General features: G+C 37.7%; 2 protein-coding genes across 5 annotated transcripts in view; both read right to left on the reverse strand.

Annotated features, from left to right (window-relative positions):
• Nucleotides 1-596: 596 nt before the first annotated feature.
• Nucleotides 597-10520, reverse strand: LOC122089895 (peroxisome biogenesis protein 12). Of its 3 annotated transcripts, none has more exons than XM_042659651.1 (11): nt 10274-10520; nt 10128-10241; nt 9693-9798; nt 7503-7651; nt 7026-7260; nt 6365-6474; nt 3075-3149; nt 2309-2395; nt 1589-1675; nt 1288-1425; nt 597-1141 (listed from the first exon to the last, which is right to left on the reverse strand). In XM_042659651.1, exons 2-11 carry the CDS (start codon nt 10233-10235, stop codon nt 1070-1072), a joined length of 1167 nt encoding a protein of 388 aa, XP_042515585.1. In that variant the 5' UTR covers nt 10236-10241; nt 10274-10520; the 3' UTR covers nt 597-1069. The 3 variants fall into 3 exon arrangements, with proteins under 3 accessions (XP_042515585.1, XP_042515584.1, XP_042515583.1); XM_042659650.1 differs by having other exon boundaries at nt 10128-10252; nt 10285-10518; XM_042659649.1 differs by having other exon boundaries at nt 10128-10518.
• Nucleotides 10521-12853: 2333 nt separating this feature from the next.
• Nucleotides 12854-13933, reverse strand: part of LOC122090047 (protein PHOSPHATE STARVATION RESPONSE 1-like) — a 15826-nt gene continuing 14746 nt past the window's right edge. For both annotated transcript variants that reach the window (XM_042659881.1, XM_042659882.1), the window contains exon 8: nt 12854-13777. In XM_042659881.1, the coding sequence (XP_042515815.1) occupies nt 13424-13777 (354 nt within the window). In that variant the 3' untranslated portion in view covers nt 12854-13423. The remainder of the gene's footprint in view (nt 13778-13933) is intronic.

Consider the following 13933-nt stretch of genomic DNA (forward strand, 5'->3'; position numbering starts at 1 on the left):
TAAGATTGATTCCTTTGGCCAATTCCCTCTTACCTTTTCAAAAGCCCTCATTGAGAGAGTCAAGATTGGAATCACATACTTACATGGCCTTCAACGTCAGCCAATGTCATATTTGGTCCTAACCCAATCTTAGCCTCGCCATGAACTACGCTTTTCCCCCTATTCTGACATTCAATGGTTCCTCCTAATTGTTGATCTTACGAAACAGTTTCAGAAATCAGATAAGAATCAGCAGATTCAGATCGACCAACCCGATGATACCAAATCATACAACTTATTTTGATATCGACCAATGAATCCTCTATGATATTCATTTTTCCCTTCTTAGTGATTATTATAGTACAAAGTCAAAGAACCTTACCTCTTTAGGACAAAATCTGCAAGTCTTCTGAATCAAAAACTCCAAAAAAATCACAGATTTATAGAATTCTCTGCTTCTTCAACCCAATTCCAAATGAGTAGAAGGTGGCATACTGCGTATCCAAAAGTTTGATGTGTCAAGTTTGGCCTGCCCTTGCCGTTTGATAGCAGCCTTTTGGTAACAGAACAGTTTACTACTGTCCCAGAAACAAAGAAGACCAACAGAAGGCGCATGCTGGGAAGTTAAAACACACAAATTTTGGCCTTTGCAGTTAGGAACCAAAACAAAGAGAAAACCTGCTGCTGTCTCCGTTGCTATGTACATAGACCAATATATGTATTCAGGATGACCAACAAAATCCAGAGAAGCTTATTTGACCTTCAAGGACTTCTGCCAATACAGATTCAGATTAATTTAATAACAATTTCAAACACTAACTTGTACAATCCACGCATTGGTCTCAGGCCAGTGGCAGGAACAGAACTTGCACTTTGTTGTCCACAACTTCTTTCTACTTGTTTCAGCTTGTCCATGTCATCAACATAACATTTACATGCAGAGGGTTTGGGGGGAAGACCACTGCGACAATGTTAAATTTTTTTATTATTTGACCTCTGTCCAATTCGCAAGTTCCATCTCAGTTTCTTCCCACGCACATCTGACATGGTCATTACCAACTTCATGTAGGAAGTCAGCTCTCAAAACTTGCTATAAATCATTGAAGAGCCTCCGGATTTGTTCCACAGTTGCAGGCATCAATGTAATAGGGCAGCGCTTATACTGTGGCCATATAAATCACACGTGAAATAAAACATAAAAGCAAAGAGAGTAAGTCATAGGCAAGTAAGGAAAGAACACTAAGCAAAAGTATTGCGCTTATTCTTCTTTGTGTTGAGAATAAATGTGAGAGGTCTGAAGATCCGCACCTGTGAAACATACTTGAATATGCAAGCATAACAGAAGACAAACCCTGAGATGGTGATCACTGATGGATTTGCACGCTTCTGTGAGCACAAAGGGCAAATTGTTCTATCTGGCGGCAATGGAATCCCCTCTTTGGCGACCTTTCAAGCAATAACCCCCCGCCCAAAAAAAGAAAACAGGATAAATATAACCGATGTTAGGAGTAAAAGTAGAAATTTATCTCACCAGATGATTTCATCATTATGTTGAAATGGAGTTCAAGTCTCGCATACAAACTCGGAAGTTAGAACAAGATGAACTAACCTTTGGGCGTGGAGGAGGGGGAGGTGGGGGATACACAGTTGGAGCTGACATTCTTTCTTCAGCAGATTGGTACCACCACTCCATCATCTGCAGAAATTCTTAGCAGTGAATGTTGCTATTTTTTAAATCATTAAGTGTCACTGGATATTAAGTGTGAAAAGGAACTATGGTGCAAGAGCACAACCGAAATAAATTCACTATTACTAAATTATACTTGAAATCAAAAGATAAACTACTTTTAAAGACCGACATAATATACCTCTCCTCTTTCTCAGATTCTCTCAAGGACTCCAAGAACACAAGTCCATACTAGCCTGACAGGCTCCAAGGCTATATGAACTAGGTACAAGAGACAATTCTCACAATCATTACATGTTTTAGACAGCAGTATGATCATAATTTACGAACTTATTATGACTAATGGGATTAGCTGGACCTGCAACAAATTGTTTTTCATTGACGATGGAAACAAGATCTTCGAAAAAACAAGTACAACGTAGGAACTTATCATAACTAATGGGATTAGCTGCACCTGCAATGCATGGTTTTTTATTGATGATAAAACCAAATCTTCGAAAAAGCAAGTACGGTGCAGGAATCCTCCAAGCATAGACAGGTTTCTAATATTTCAGTTCTCCCCCCCCCCCAACACACCCACCCAACAACATCAGGATTTTAGTGATGATGAGAAAAAAATTACGCAGAAAAGTTAAAGCTCACTTTGAAAAAGAAAACTGCCGCAATTAATCCAGTTTGTGCATAATCCAACATTGTATACATACAGCTGAGCAACACTCTTTGCAATGCCTGCATATGGTAAAGCATAAATCAGATAAATTGGATCTAAGCAGGTGCAAGGATAACAACTAACAGAAGTATTTGCAACATCCCTCATGCCAACTAATTTTTCAATTTTTTATGCTTACTCCAATTCTACATAAGCCCTAAACCCACAGCACCATTTATCATTTCCCTAAATTACTAAAATGGAGTTAGTCCCAGCAGGAAAAAAAAAAAAGGAATGTTCATCAAGAGTTCCCCTCTGAAAATGTCATTGACATACTGTTTTCTTCCATTAGTACTTCCTTAGAAGAAAGACCAACCATATTCAGGATCAAGGACCATCCGTACAGTGGCCAAGATTTTTGGCTAGGTGAGAGGTAAGGGAAGATTTAACCATTTAACAAATTAGAAGGAAGTAGATTGAGTGGAACATTTTCAGATCCCTATTAGTATATAATCCTCCTTTAAAGACAGTTTCTTCTCATCCAACTTGGACACATCATGCAAATGATAACTACAACCAGACGATTATGCTACAACCAAATGCAACAAACTATATCCAGATAAAAAGTCACATGCTTATAATAATCATAGATTGAACAAAGTCACATGATTTTGAGTTCAGTTTCAAGATTTCTTCCAAAGGAGGTTCAATTCAAGAAACATATCAATTCAAAATCCCAAAAATAAGCAGATGACATGCCTTCAACCAGGGAGCGCCACGCAGTCTTTCCCTTTCACGGCTTCTTATCCTTGAAATTCTTGAAGATGTATCCATCTACCTTGACATAAAATTTCAAAAAGTGCCAACAGTGAGATTAAATAAAAATAAATAGAAACAACAATAGATAAACTAAGGCTCTCTTTGGTATGATTTCTATTTGTATTTATTAACTATTTTTTAGAAATTATTTGTGACAATAAATTATGGACCACAAATAGTATTTGTTTGGTTACTATTTATAAAATAGATTATACAATGAGAAAATAGGTTTTAGTTTTCACCCTTAGATTTGAGCTTCAAGCGAGAGAGATGATAGGATTTGGGGTTTTTTATTGGAAAAGTATAAAACATGCTGAAGTCACCTATTTAACATTGATTTTGAATAGTTTTAGCACACATACTCATTTAAGGTAGCAAAAATCAACATAAATGATTTGTTGCCACAAATCACAAATAGCTTGAGAGTAATTTGTGATTTGTGATTTGTGATTTGTGATTTATTCTAATTTATTATAAATAGAAATAAGTGCTATAAATTATACCAAACCCTTGTAAAAATTGAAATAAGTCAAATAAATAAAAATAGAAATCAAACCAAAGAGAGCCTAAAATAAAGAGAATATGTAAGATTCTTTTCCAAAGGGAAATAGGACAAGCTATATATCATCTATGACACACACACCCAAAAGAAAACCTTATTGGAATATGTGACCATGACAAATAAACTGACTCTCATCTATCTACAAGACAAAACAAGAAAAAAGAAATTGGAAGCAGTGAAAAAAAAAATTCTTAACATTGTGCATTCATGCATATATAAAGGAGTATTGTTTCATTGCACAATAGCAGATCTGATGATATACAATGGAAAAGCTGACAACAATAAAGATGGGAAGCCGCATACAGTAGAAACCCCCCCCCTTCATACACACACACACACACACACACACACAGAGAAGAAACAAATATTGAAAAGTCAAGAAATGTCATCCCCATATAATGTGTATATATTGGACTAGGACAAACAAGCCTAGGGAGGATAAAACTAGGAAGGAATGCTCAAGGGAACTTAGGAGTAGTCCCAACAGATAAAGAAAAAGATGGACAATTCAAATTTGACTGAATTTTTATAGTCACATCAACTAAAATTGGCAGATTGCACCTGTGGGAAGGAGCGAATTAATAACAGGCAACTATCAATTACATTCATCAAGAGAAAAATGGCAAAATTCAAGATACATAAAGCCCAAGTCCAAAACAAACTCAAAGCACAGAAAAACCGCCTAAAAAAGGATTCATAAAGAGCGATAATCAGAAGTATGGAGCATCCCCCTTCCCCCTCTTTCTTTCTTTCACTAGGCAGCAGCCAGTAGAAGAGCAAAAGTGACAGGCTCCACAATTCAATCAATTGGAGACTCCTAATCCCCTGTGCCCAGCTCCAACGCTTAGGCATTTCATGGTTTTACTTTTAGGAACCAAAGGGTGGCACTCCATGGACCTTCCTCAAACCTCTTCTCCAGCCTATGATGGTAAGAGCTGTTGAGGCATTACATTTATATGAATTTTTGGTGATTCCTCACTTGCGTTCAAGGGTGAAAATGGCTACTATTCATTGTTATATCTACCTCATATGTTTGCTTCTTAGAATGCAGGATAGATTGTGTGTAATGACTTCATTGTTGGTCAAGGTTCTTGATTGTCCATCAGAAGCAGCGAGTGACATTTAAATGGAAATCATGTAACTTGTGTAAGACCAAGTTTGATGGATATGTTCCATTCCAACAGCGGGTCAAGAAGTTCAACAGTTTCATTCATCAAGGACCCGATTTGATGGCATATCTAGTTTAAGATTTTTACTATGGACACCTAGGACATAACCAAAAGACCTAAATTAATCTACAAAGGCATACCTTGACTTAGGACCTTTTGGTAGACCAGCCTTGGGAATAACTTGACCAAAATTGAGTGGTTTTGACTTAGAAGAACATATCGGGATAACTGCGCAATCTAAGTTAGTCAAAAGAATAAGAAAGGAGAAACAGAAGATGGTATTATATAAGGAATTATAATAGGGTGGATGAAATGGAGGGGCGCATCCGGAGTGTTATGTGATCGACATATCCCTTAAAAACTCAAAAATGGAAATTTTATAGGATAGTTATACAACCAACAATGACGTATGGGGTTGAATGTTGGGGCAGTAAAAAAAACATTTAAATAGACTTAATGTGGTTGAAATGAGGATGTTGTGTGGATGAGTGACAAAGCTAGAAAAGATAAAATAAAGAATGAACAAATTGGAGCAAACCTAGGAGTTGCTCATATTCCTCATAAGTTGTGAGAAACTCATCTGAGGTGACATGGATGGACATCTGCAACGGAGGCCTTTGAATGCTCTAGTAGGGAGAAGTGATTTATTTCAAATTGAAGACGCTAAAAGATCTAGAGGTTGACCTAAAACAACCATACGAAGGTGGTGAAGAAAGACATGTATAACTTAGGACTAGAATCTTATATGGCTTTGAATAGAGCTGATTGGAGATATAGGATCCATGTAGTCGACCCCATTTAGTTGGGATAAGGCTAAGTTGAGTTGAGTTGAGTTGTAGAAGACGAGGCTTTGACTGATGTAACAAGGATGCTAACAACACTAATATAAGGCAGCAAACATGGAAACTTCAAAAAATCCAAACTAGAGACACATCCACATATTTTATCCCATGTATTACAATTTATAAGATGTTGAGGATTCCTCCAAATAAGAAGCCAAGCAACCAACAACATCTCATTGATGCCATGCTAGCAAACTTGCAATTCAAGCTCACTCAGGCACAGGGCGCGCACCTTACTCTGGTAAGGGCCTTTAGTTAGGAGTAGGTGTAGGGCCATTTGCTTGGTTATTCTAAGGGGCAAGAATCAACTCCCTGAGCGCAGATTCCTCTCCCTCTCAAAGAATCGGTGATTGAATAGACCACTATCCTTTGATGGAGACCAATTACAAATGTTGCTCATAAAAGCGTGTTAAAAATTTTTGAAAGCCCTTACAAAAAATCTGATTCCCATTAAAAGTTGTATATGAGGTACAGCAGATACATCTCATAACAAAAGATATATGGATAAATAAGAATTGGTTAAAAAGAAGGGTAGGCATCAAGGCAGCAAATGAATAAACAGTAACATGATCAGATTTCAGAAAATGGAGATGCATATTTAGACCTACTCTATGAAATGTCCAATTAAAGTTGAAAGTGATGTGTTAAGGTTCATACCAGCTCCTGTCCAGTTGCACGGCAGACATGAACCCCTAACACATGTAAACCTGGAGAATAGAACCCAGTAGCATCCAAAAGATATAATAGCTGATATGCAAATGACAACCCTGCACCAGCAACCATAGTGAGTAAATTTGGCTATTCAATTGGAAAACTATAGTCAATACTGGATGGTCCATTGGCACTCCTCATAAAGATCAATCAGCAGACAACTTTGTCCAGGTGATGCAACAACAAAGCCTAAATGAAGCACACAGACCCACAAAGATCCATAGAGAAATTACTTAAGGGTATCACACCAGACAATGGACCTAGACATGTCATGTGAAACCTTCTGAGAAATTTATAATTCGACCAAGCATCTGTATTTCCCTCTCCATGAAATGCTTTATGTCCCATGACCAACTCAAATGCTAAATTTTTACAATTAAGTTTGAAACAAGAGAAGAAAATATTTAAAAAAAAAAAAAAAAAAAAAAAAAAAAAAAAGAAGAGAAGAAAATGGGACCACCACATGAAAAAAGTCAATAATTTTTTTTTTTTTTTTCTCTCTCTGGGTGGCGGTGGGGGGGAGGAGATATGATGGGGGGAAGAAGAAGAAGAAATGTCTTCCTAATTATTGAAGTGATGGACAGAAGAAAACTTCAGGTAGACATACCTTCGTTGCCTGCATGTATCCATGGGTAGCAAGCAGCTATAATTGCCTCAATCCTTTTTCTGATTTGTGCCCCAAGTGATGCATCTCCACCCAAGGCTCCTCTTGGGACAGGAGAAGTTTCACCTCCATCAAAATAACCGGCATCATCATTTCCCCACAAACTTGCTTGAAGAATCGCTTCCCTTTCTTTGTTATAGATTGATTGCAACTTTGACTTGAAATATGGTAAAACAACCTACAATCACACATCATTACCCATTCAGGCCTCAGTATAGCAATTTCACGGTTCTTGGAAATTAAGCATGAGAATAAATGCATTTTCAAATTTTTGTTATGGTCCTTAATTTGGTTTTTGCTCTACAGATCTCATTTGAAGACATAGCTTTCATGGCAGCATCATTGTCACATTAAACAAATCTAGTTTCCTTTTTAATACAGCTGGATGGTTGAGTTGATAAAAGCAGAAGAAGATTGTACCAGAAATGCAACTGAGAGAACTTTTTGGTGCTTTTCTAATCCAGAGTGGCGAAGCCTATCAGCTGAGTCTGTACGAGTTTTCTCCTTGTTCACTGCAATCCTTACTGTTCTCCTTCGCAAGCCATATAGGGACTCCGAGAAAGAAGCATCTAGAGACATGCAATTAGAAAGTTTTGGTTTTTTTTTTTTGGTGGGGGGAGGGGTGTTTGGAAATAAGTATAACAGACCTGAAACCTCAGTGCTGGACAAAGTAAGAGACCTACACACTAGTCCTTCCATAACTGGAGGGGAAAAGTGATACAGGAGAAGACCCAAATTCAAAATCTAATCATTTCATTGCAACAATTCTGATATGGTAATGCGATGATGGTTGAAGATTGATCAAAGAACATGGGAAGACATATGCATGGAATTCATAAAAGAGCCGAAGATGAAGCAATAAGATGTTACCAAAATCCTGGTTGCCAAAAGTAATAAAAGGTGCAAATTGGTACTAAAGTTTTCAGAGGGGTGAATGCTGGTGATATTAAGAGTGGAAAACTGCGTTTTGTACAGCTCCTGTTTGGGCATGTGAAGAGCATAGGCTTCTAACACTTTTTTAAAAAGAATGTTCTATTTGATCCATCCAAAGTGGCAAAGGAAAATGTTAACTGTGTTTCCAGAAAGGTGGATATGTAAGATATAAGAACTGGTTCCCTAGCAATGAGAACTGACGCAGAGCATAGCCAGTAGACAAACCATTCTTGTGGTCCAGGTTTTTGAACTAGGTCAAACCAAGCCAATATGCTGAAAGCTTGCACATAAGAATATCTGTTGACCTACTGACCATCTTGGATTGAGTAGCAGGCCAGACATGGGGTGCTGCTACACTAGTTGTGTGGTTTATTTATCAGAATGCGCCCTCACTGTTATATGTTTAAGTTATATTTGGTCTAGTTTAGTTCAAGTTTATTACTCTGAGTGACAGTAGTGACTTCCAAATCATGATCAACTACGAGTCCTCTTATGATATCATAAACATCTACCTTTTTTTTTCTCAGGGGGCCTGATATAAGATCAAAAGCAATGTAGAAACCTATTCTGTTTCATTTTTTTTTTCTAATGTGGGGGAATAAAATATGTGGCTACTACAGGTATGGATGTTATTAATCACCGCCTATGACCTATGGAGTGCTAGTAAATCTCAACATCATTTGAGTGGGCATCGCTTTGGCTGGAAATCATAATTCCAACATCCAGACCAGCTTCTCTTTATTTTCACTTTGCTTTTTGTCCCTCAAAAATCTTCAGCACTAGAACTAAAAATAGCTTTCCCAAACACAACAATAATTCCAAACTTTTTTCTGCCTAGTCGCTAGGAGAAAACCCTTCAAATCTCTTCAATCTTCATTGAAATATCAAGTTCTTCCACCCTTCTAAAAAACCTCTCCATCAATTAATTTTAGTCCTTACCAACCATTAAGTGCCAACCCTAATCACCCCACACCAAACTACAATTTCCAAGCTGGAATTTCAGACTGACTGAACAACCAGATTTTTCCCAGTCAACCAACTACCAGAACCCTAATTTCGCTCCCAAACATTTCATTTTAGTTGGCACTAGAATCGGAGAAAATCATTTTAGCTGGCACTAGAACCGGAGAAAAAAACCTTTGTCAAATTCAAAGTAAAATTTATTTTCCCACTTCCAAACCATAATCTTTTCGTATGAATTTTCAGACCCAACAGAAGAACCTAATTTCACCACTCAACCAACCACCTAAACCCTAAACCTACCTTCATTCCTGAATCTAACGGTGATTATTCTAAACCAATATTAGCTTACAATAAGGTAATTTCAGTACAGCCTCTTCTTTCCATTACTTGTTTGATTACCAGTTCAACATTCTCTTGTATATCTTATCCCAATGTCTCTGACATTTAATAAGATTGTGCATCAAGAACTTTCTTAAAATATACAAATTGACCCACTAGAGCAAGGATAAGGGGACAAAAGAGTGACATAATTATGGGATTTAGTATTGGTACTTGAATCAATATGACCAACATGGTAATCACCATATGGAAAACGCCCTATCAGTCAAAACCTTCAACCAAGCAATCAGTGTGAGCATGGGAAACTGGGAGTTTCATAAACACAAGAGTGGCGAACGATGAAAGGAGGAAAGAAAGAAAGGAAGAGGGAAGCACCAGTAGTTCGCAAGCTGTGAGTTTCAAGAACCAACATCAGCAGTGCGAAGAACTCATCGTCGTAGTCCAATACCTTATGAAGGAAAGGTCTTCTAAGAGCAAGAACCTGCACGATCACACGCTACCACATGAGTCTGCGGCGCTGAACAAGCAAAATCAAACAGCACCCCAATAATAACACTGACAGCATTAGAAATTTAAATGCCGAAACTTTCAATAAAATACGATTCCTTTTTACATCTTATGCAAGCCTACAGTCAATTTTTGAGAACTCAACCCACCAAAAATAATATTTTTAAGCAGCTAATCGATTTCCCGAACAAAAAGAGCAAACAACTTGCGGATGAAAGCAGAGAAAAAGGGGAAAATGCTCAAAAATCCTAACAAAAAAGAAGGTAGAGAATCAGAAATAGAAGATGGAGATGAAATCATTACGCCGACAGAGTAGGTAAGAGCAGCCCTGAGACTGGCAGGAAGCTGCTGCGCCGCAGCCATCTCGAAGAAAGTGGGGCGCGTTCCATCCCCTCCCACCTGAAACAACATCTTTCCCTCTCGCTCTCTCGCTCTCTCGCTCTCTCGCTCTCTCGCTCTCCTACTAGTGTCTCTGCGTGTCGGAGAAATTCAGAGAAAATAGCTCCAACAAATTCTTATTACGCAATTTCTCGCAGTGAAGAAACAGTTGTGCGACTACAGACCGACCTGGCATTCAGAAATCAGAATTCAGAAATGGGCAGTGATTGCTAATTATCAAGAAGATCGAAATGGGGGATATGGATGGCTTTTAAAAGAAGGGAAAAAAAAAAGGTTTCAGGTCGGTCATGGAGACACCTTAACCGTCCAATAGGTGTAAGAGGCAGTGTCCGTTTCAGTTATGCTTAGACACTCATGCACCGTACGATTGAAATAATTAAAAAAGAATTATAATCAATCGTGAGGTTCTGAGAATAGAATAAAAATACAAATTTTCTAAGGAAAATTACATGATTAGCCACTTTTGGGTTTTCTTTTACAAAATTATCTATCAAAAGTTTTAGTTAACAAAAATACCCAAAATTAGGTTTGTGTTTATAAAATTACCCACATAAAATTTCAGTTAACAAAAATACCTAAAATCAAGTTTGGGTTTACAAAATTACCCAAAATAGTGAGTCTTCATCTTCCACATATAATCATGTATTTTTTTATTAATGAAACTTTGAATGGGTAGTTTTGTAAACTCAAACTCAATTTTGGGTATTTTTGTTAACTTAAACTTTAAGTGGGTAATTTTGTAAAGGAAAACCTAAGTTTGGGTATTTTTGTTATCTGAAACTTTTGGTGAGTAATTTTGTAAAAAGAAACTCAAAAGTGGGTAATTATGTAATTTTTCAAATTTTCTAATTCAAATACAATAAAAATTAGGGAAAAAGAATGCTTCCCGGTTGTGCGCATCCAAATATGCTTCTATGCACGTTTTCATTGGCCTCATGTTGGCGTAAGGGCCACAAGACTAGGTAGTGTTTTATCTTGTAAAACTATTAAAAAAGGAAGAAGGAACCTTGTGATTGTATTTGTGGCATATGGAATGCCTAGACACTCGATCTATCATTTTACCTCGAGAAGTAAAAAGGATTACAATCCACATTTTACCTAAAAGTTTAGGAATTAATTCATAGTTAGAATACATTCATAGATCGGGTCAGTTGATACGTTTTAAAATAGTTCTATATGGTCTCATCCTATTCCTTCTAGGTTGCAAGGTCAAGCCAAGAAATAATTGTTGTTTTCCCGATCAGCCCCAGATTCCTTGGGTTGGGGGGAGGGGGGAGGAGCATTTTTGCACAATCCCTAAGGAACGATTAGATTGATTGGGTTTTTTCCCCTAAAATTTAGGATAGCATGGATCTACACCTAGATGGTGGGGTTGAAATGACTGCCCTGCTCCTCATGGAAGTTGGAAAATTTTGCCCATGTTTATGCTTCTCCATGCAGCCCCATTGGCCCTGTGTTGGTGTAGGTGACACTGCCTTTTAGTAACACTCTCCCTTAAATTTTTGAATGGAATGAAGACTTAAGAACTGACCAATTCTAAAGTAAAGTAAGTTTTTTGAACTCACATTAATAGGAATTAGGGTTGGCCAATGAGCCAATCATTTCCACAATTCCGATATGATGAAGCTCATTAATCGACAGAAAAAAGAGACGACCTTTACTTCAACTTCAAATTTTGACTTTCCATAAGCAATGTACTTAAGAACCTCAATTGCTTGCATGACACTTAAGAATATGACAAGTGTATTAAATCCATCTGGAGAATTGGTGATAGATCCCCATTAAGAATATAGCACGTATCAGGGGATTTTGGGAGATCAATGAAGATATGCAAACTTTAATCTCACATTGCCTCAGGAAATATTGTTGTGCTAGTTGATAACCTCTAGCGTTGAGACCCATAGGTCAAAGAAGACAATATTGTATCAAGGTTAATGGGCCACTGTATTATAGCTTGAGCACTTGAGGATCTCAAATTCCTGCTCACTAAAAATCCATCTCAAGAGAAGCTCTTCTCAACCCCACTGGCTCTCCGTTGGGCTACAGTATTTTGTATTCCGATGCTTGTATAAATGGGGTTGATTCCGAAAGAGCTGAGAATTATAGGGTACTTTGATAAATCACATGATATTTGTAGCCAAATTTTCTTTTTCTATAATCAATCTGAGAAGTGTGAGGATGAATAACTGTAACCATTGATAGAGAAACAAATCTCATCTGAATGTGGATAGGCAATCTTGCCGCATCATGTAAATCCTTATGTACATAATGCGATTGCTTGTTTGCAATTTCTATTATTTTCTGCATCGTTATGGGCTTCGTTTTCTACAGAAACACCATCCTCACATTTAGCTAACGGGTTGAACTTCCAACACTCTAGAAAGAAGTACAATTCCTGAAAAATACATCAAGAAGAAAACGTATATCAGCGTTTTGTATTGTAGGCTCTTTGGTAAACACCGGCTCACCCTGCCTAACGGTTCACTGCTAAAGACCAAACATCACCTATTAATCAGCCAGTCTGGTTCCTGTTGGCCTTGATAGGTTCGGTAAGTATTGGCAATCCTTTTCAATTTACATGTACAAATTATAAAGTAGGCAGTTTATCTATGGAATCACAGGAAGCTCAATTGGAGTAAAGAGAGCTGAAAGGTGTATCCCACTTCTCATGCTTCATAGCAGGTTATTCCTACATAAAATAGACTAAAGACAAAACAAAAGGTTATTGCCTTTAAGTGCTGAAAGGAAACAACTCTGTAGACACTAGTGGTCATGGATTAGCTTTAGTAATAAAATCATATCCCCCCACTAGATTACTACAAGCTTGTAACATTTTGAGGACATAGGATTTCTTACAGTAATACTTCTCTTCGTGTGCATATACAATGCATCCGTCTTTCAATACCAGGTCTCAGTGTACCATAAAGAGCATGAATCAGGAAGTTGATAAACATATCAATCACAACTAATGTTCTAGCTTTTATTGACCAAAATAAAGCACATGCTATTGCCCATGTCTACTTACTCAAAAGTTGGAAACGATGGTAGCTCAAGTTCCAATGCCCAGTGTCCATCAGCACAGTTTACTCTTTAGAGATCCTGATATGCTCATCATGCCTTAACAAACAGCAAGTCAGCAATGTCAACAATATAGGCTTGTCACTCAGATGGAGATTCAGCAGATGACATACTCGTGTCATTCACTCTTGCATGCTTTGTGGGTGGGAAGTGGAACTAGACTGGTCAACAGCAGCTGGATCCAGACCTTCAGTGGTTCTGGTTTCAGGTGTCTCTTGTTTCCCACCTGACTTCTGGGAACTCTCATTCAAGGTTGCACTGGCATCAATTGCTGTTTTGGCACAATTGTTTTCTGAGGTTTCTGCTTCATTTTTGGCAGGGGAATGCAACATGGCATCTGATGAGGATGCAGCAGGATCACCCGAAGTGGGTGAAGAGACCTTGAGCTTCTCACTGCTGGTTTTATATTGCTTCTCAAACATCATCTGTAGATACCTGCCTTGTTCTTCTATACGCAGCTGTAGATTTCTTTGGATCTGGTTCATAAATGGCACCAAAGAGATTAGAATAGACCTAGACCTGACATTCCACATGCAGATATAGTCGATAGCCTCTATAGCATTGAATGACACTTCCATGTGCTAAAGCACACTAGAATATTATCATAATAAATAATATGAAGCAGATTTCAT

The sequence above is a fragment of the Macadamia integrifolia genome, chromosome 9, assembly GCF_013358625.1.
Source record: "Macadamia integrifolia cultivar HAES 741 chromosome 9, SCU_Mint_v3, whole genome shotgun sequence".
Classification (NCBI taxonomy): Eukaryota; Viridiplantae; Streptophyta; class Magnoliopsida; order Proteales; family Proteaceae; genus Macadamia; species Macadamia integrifolia.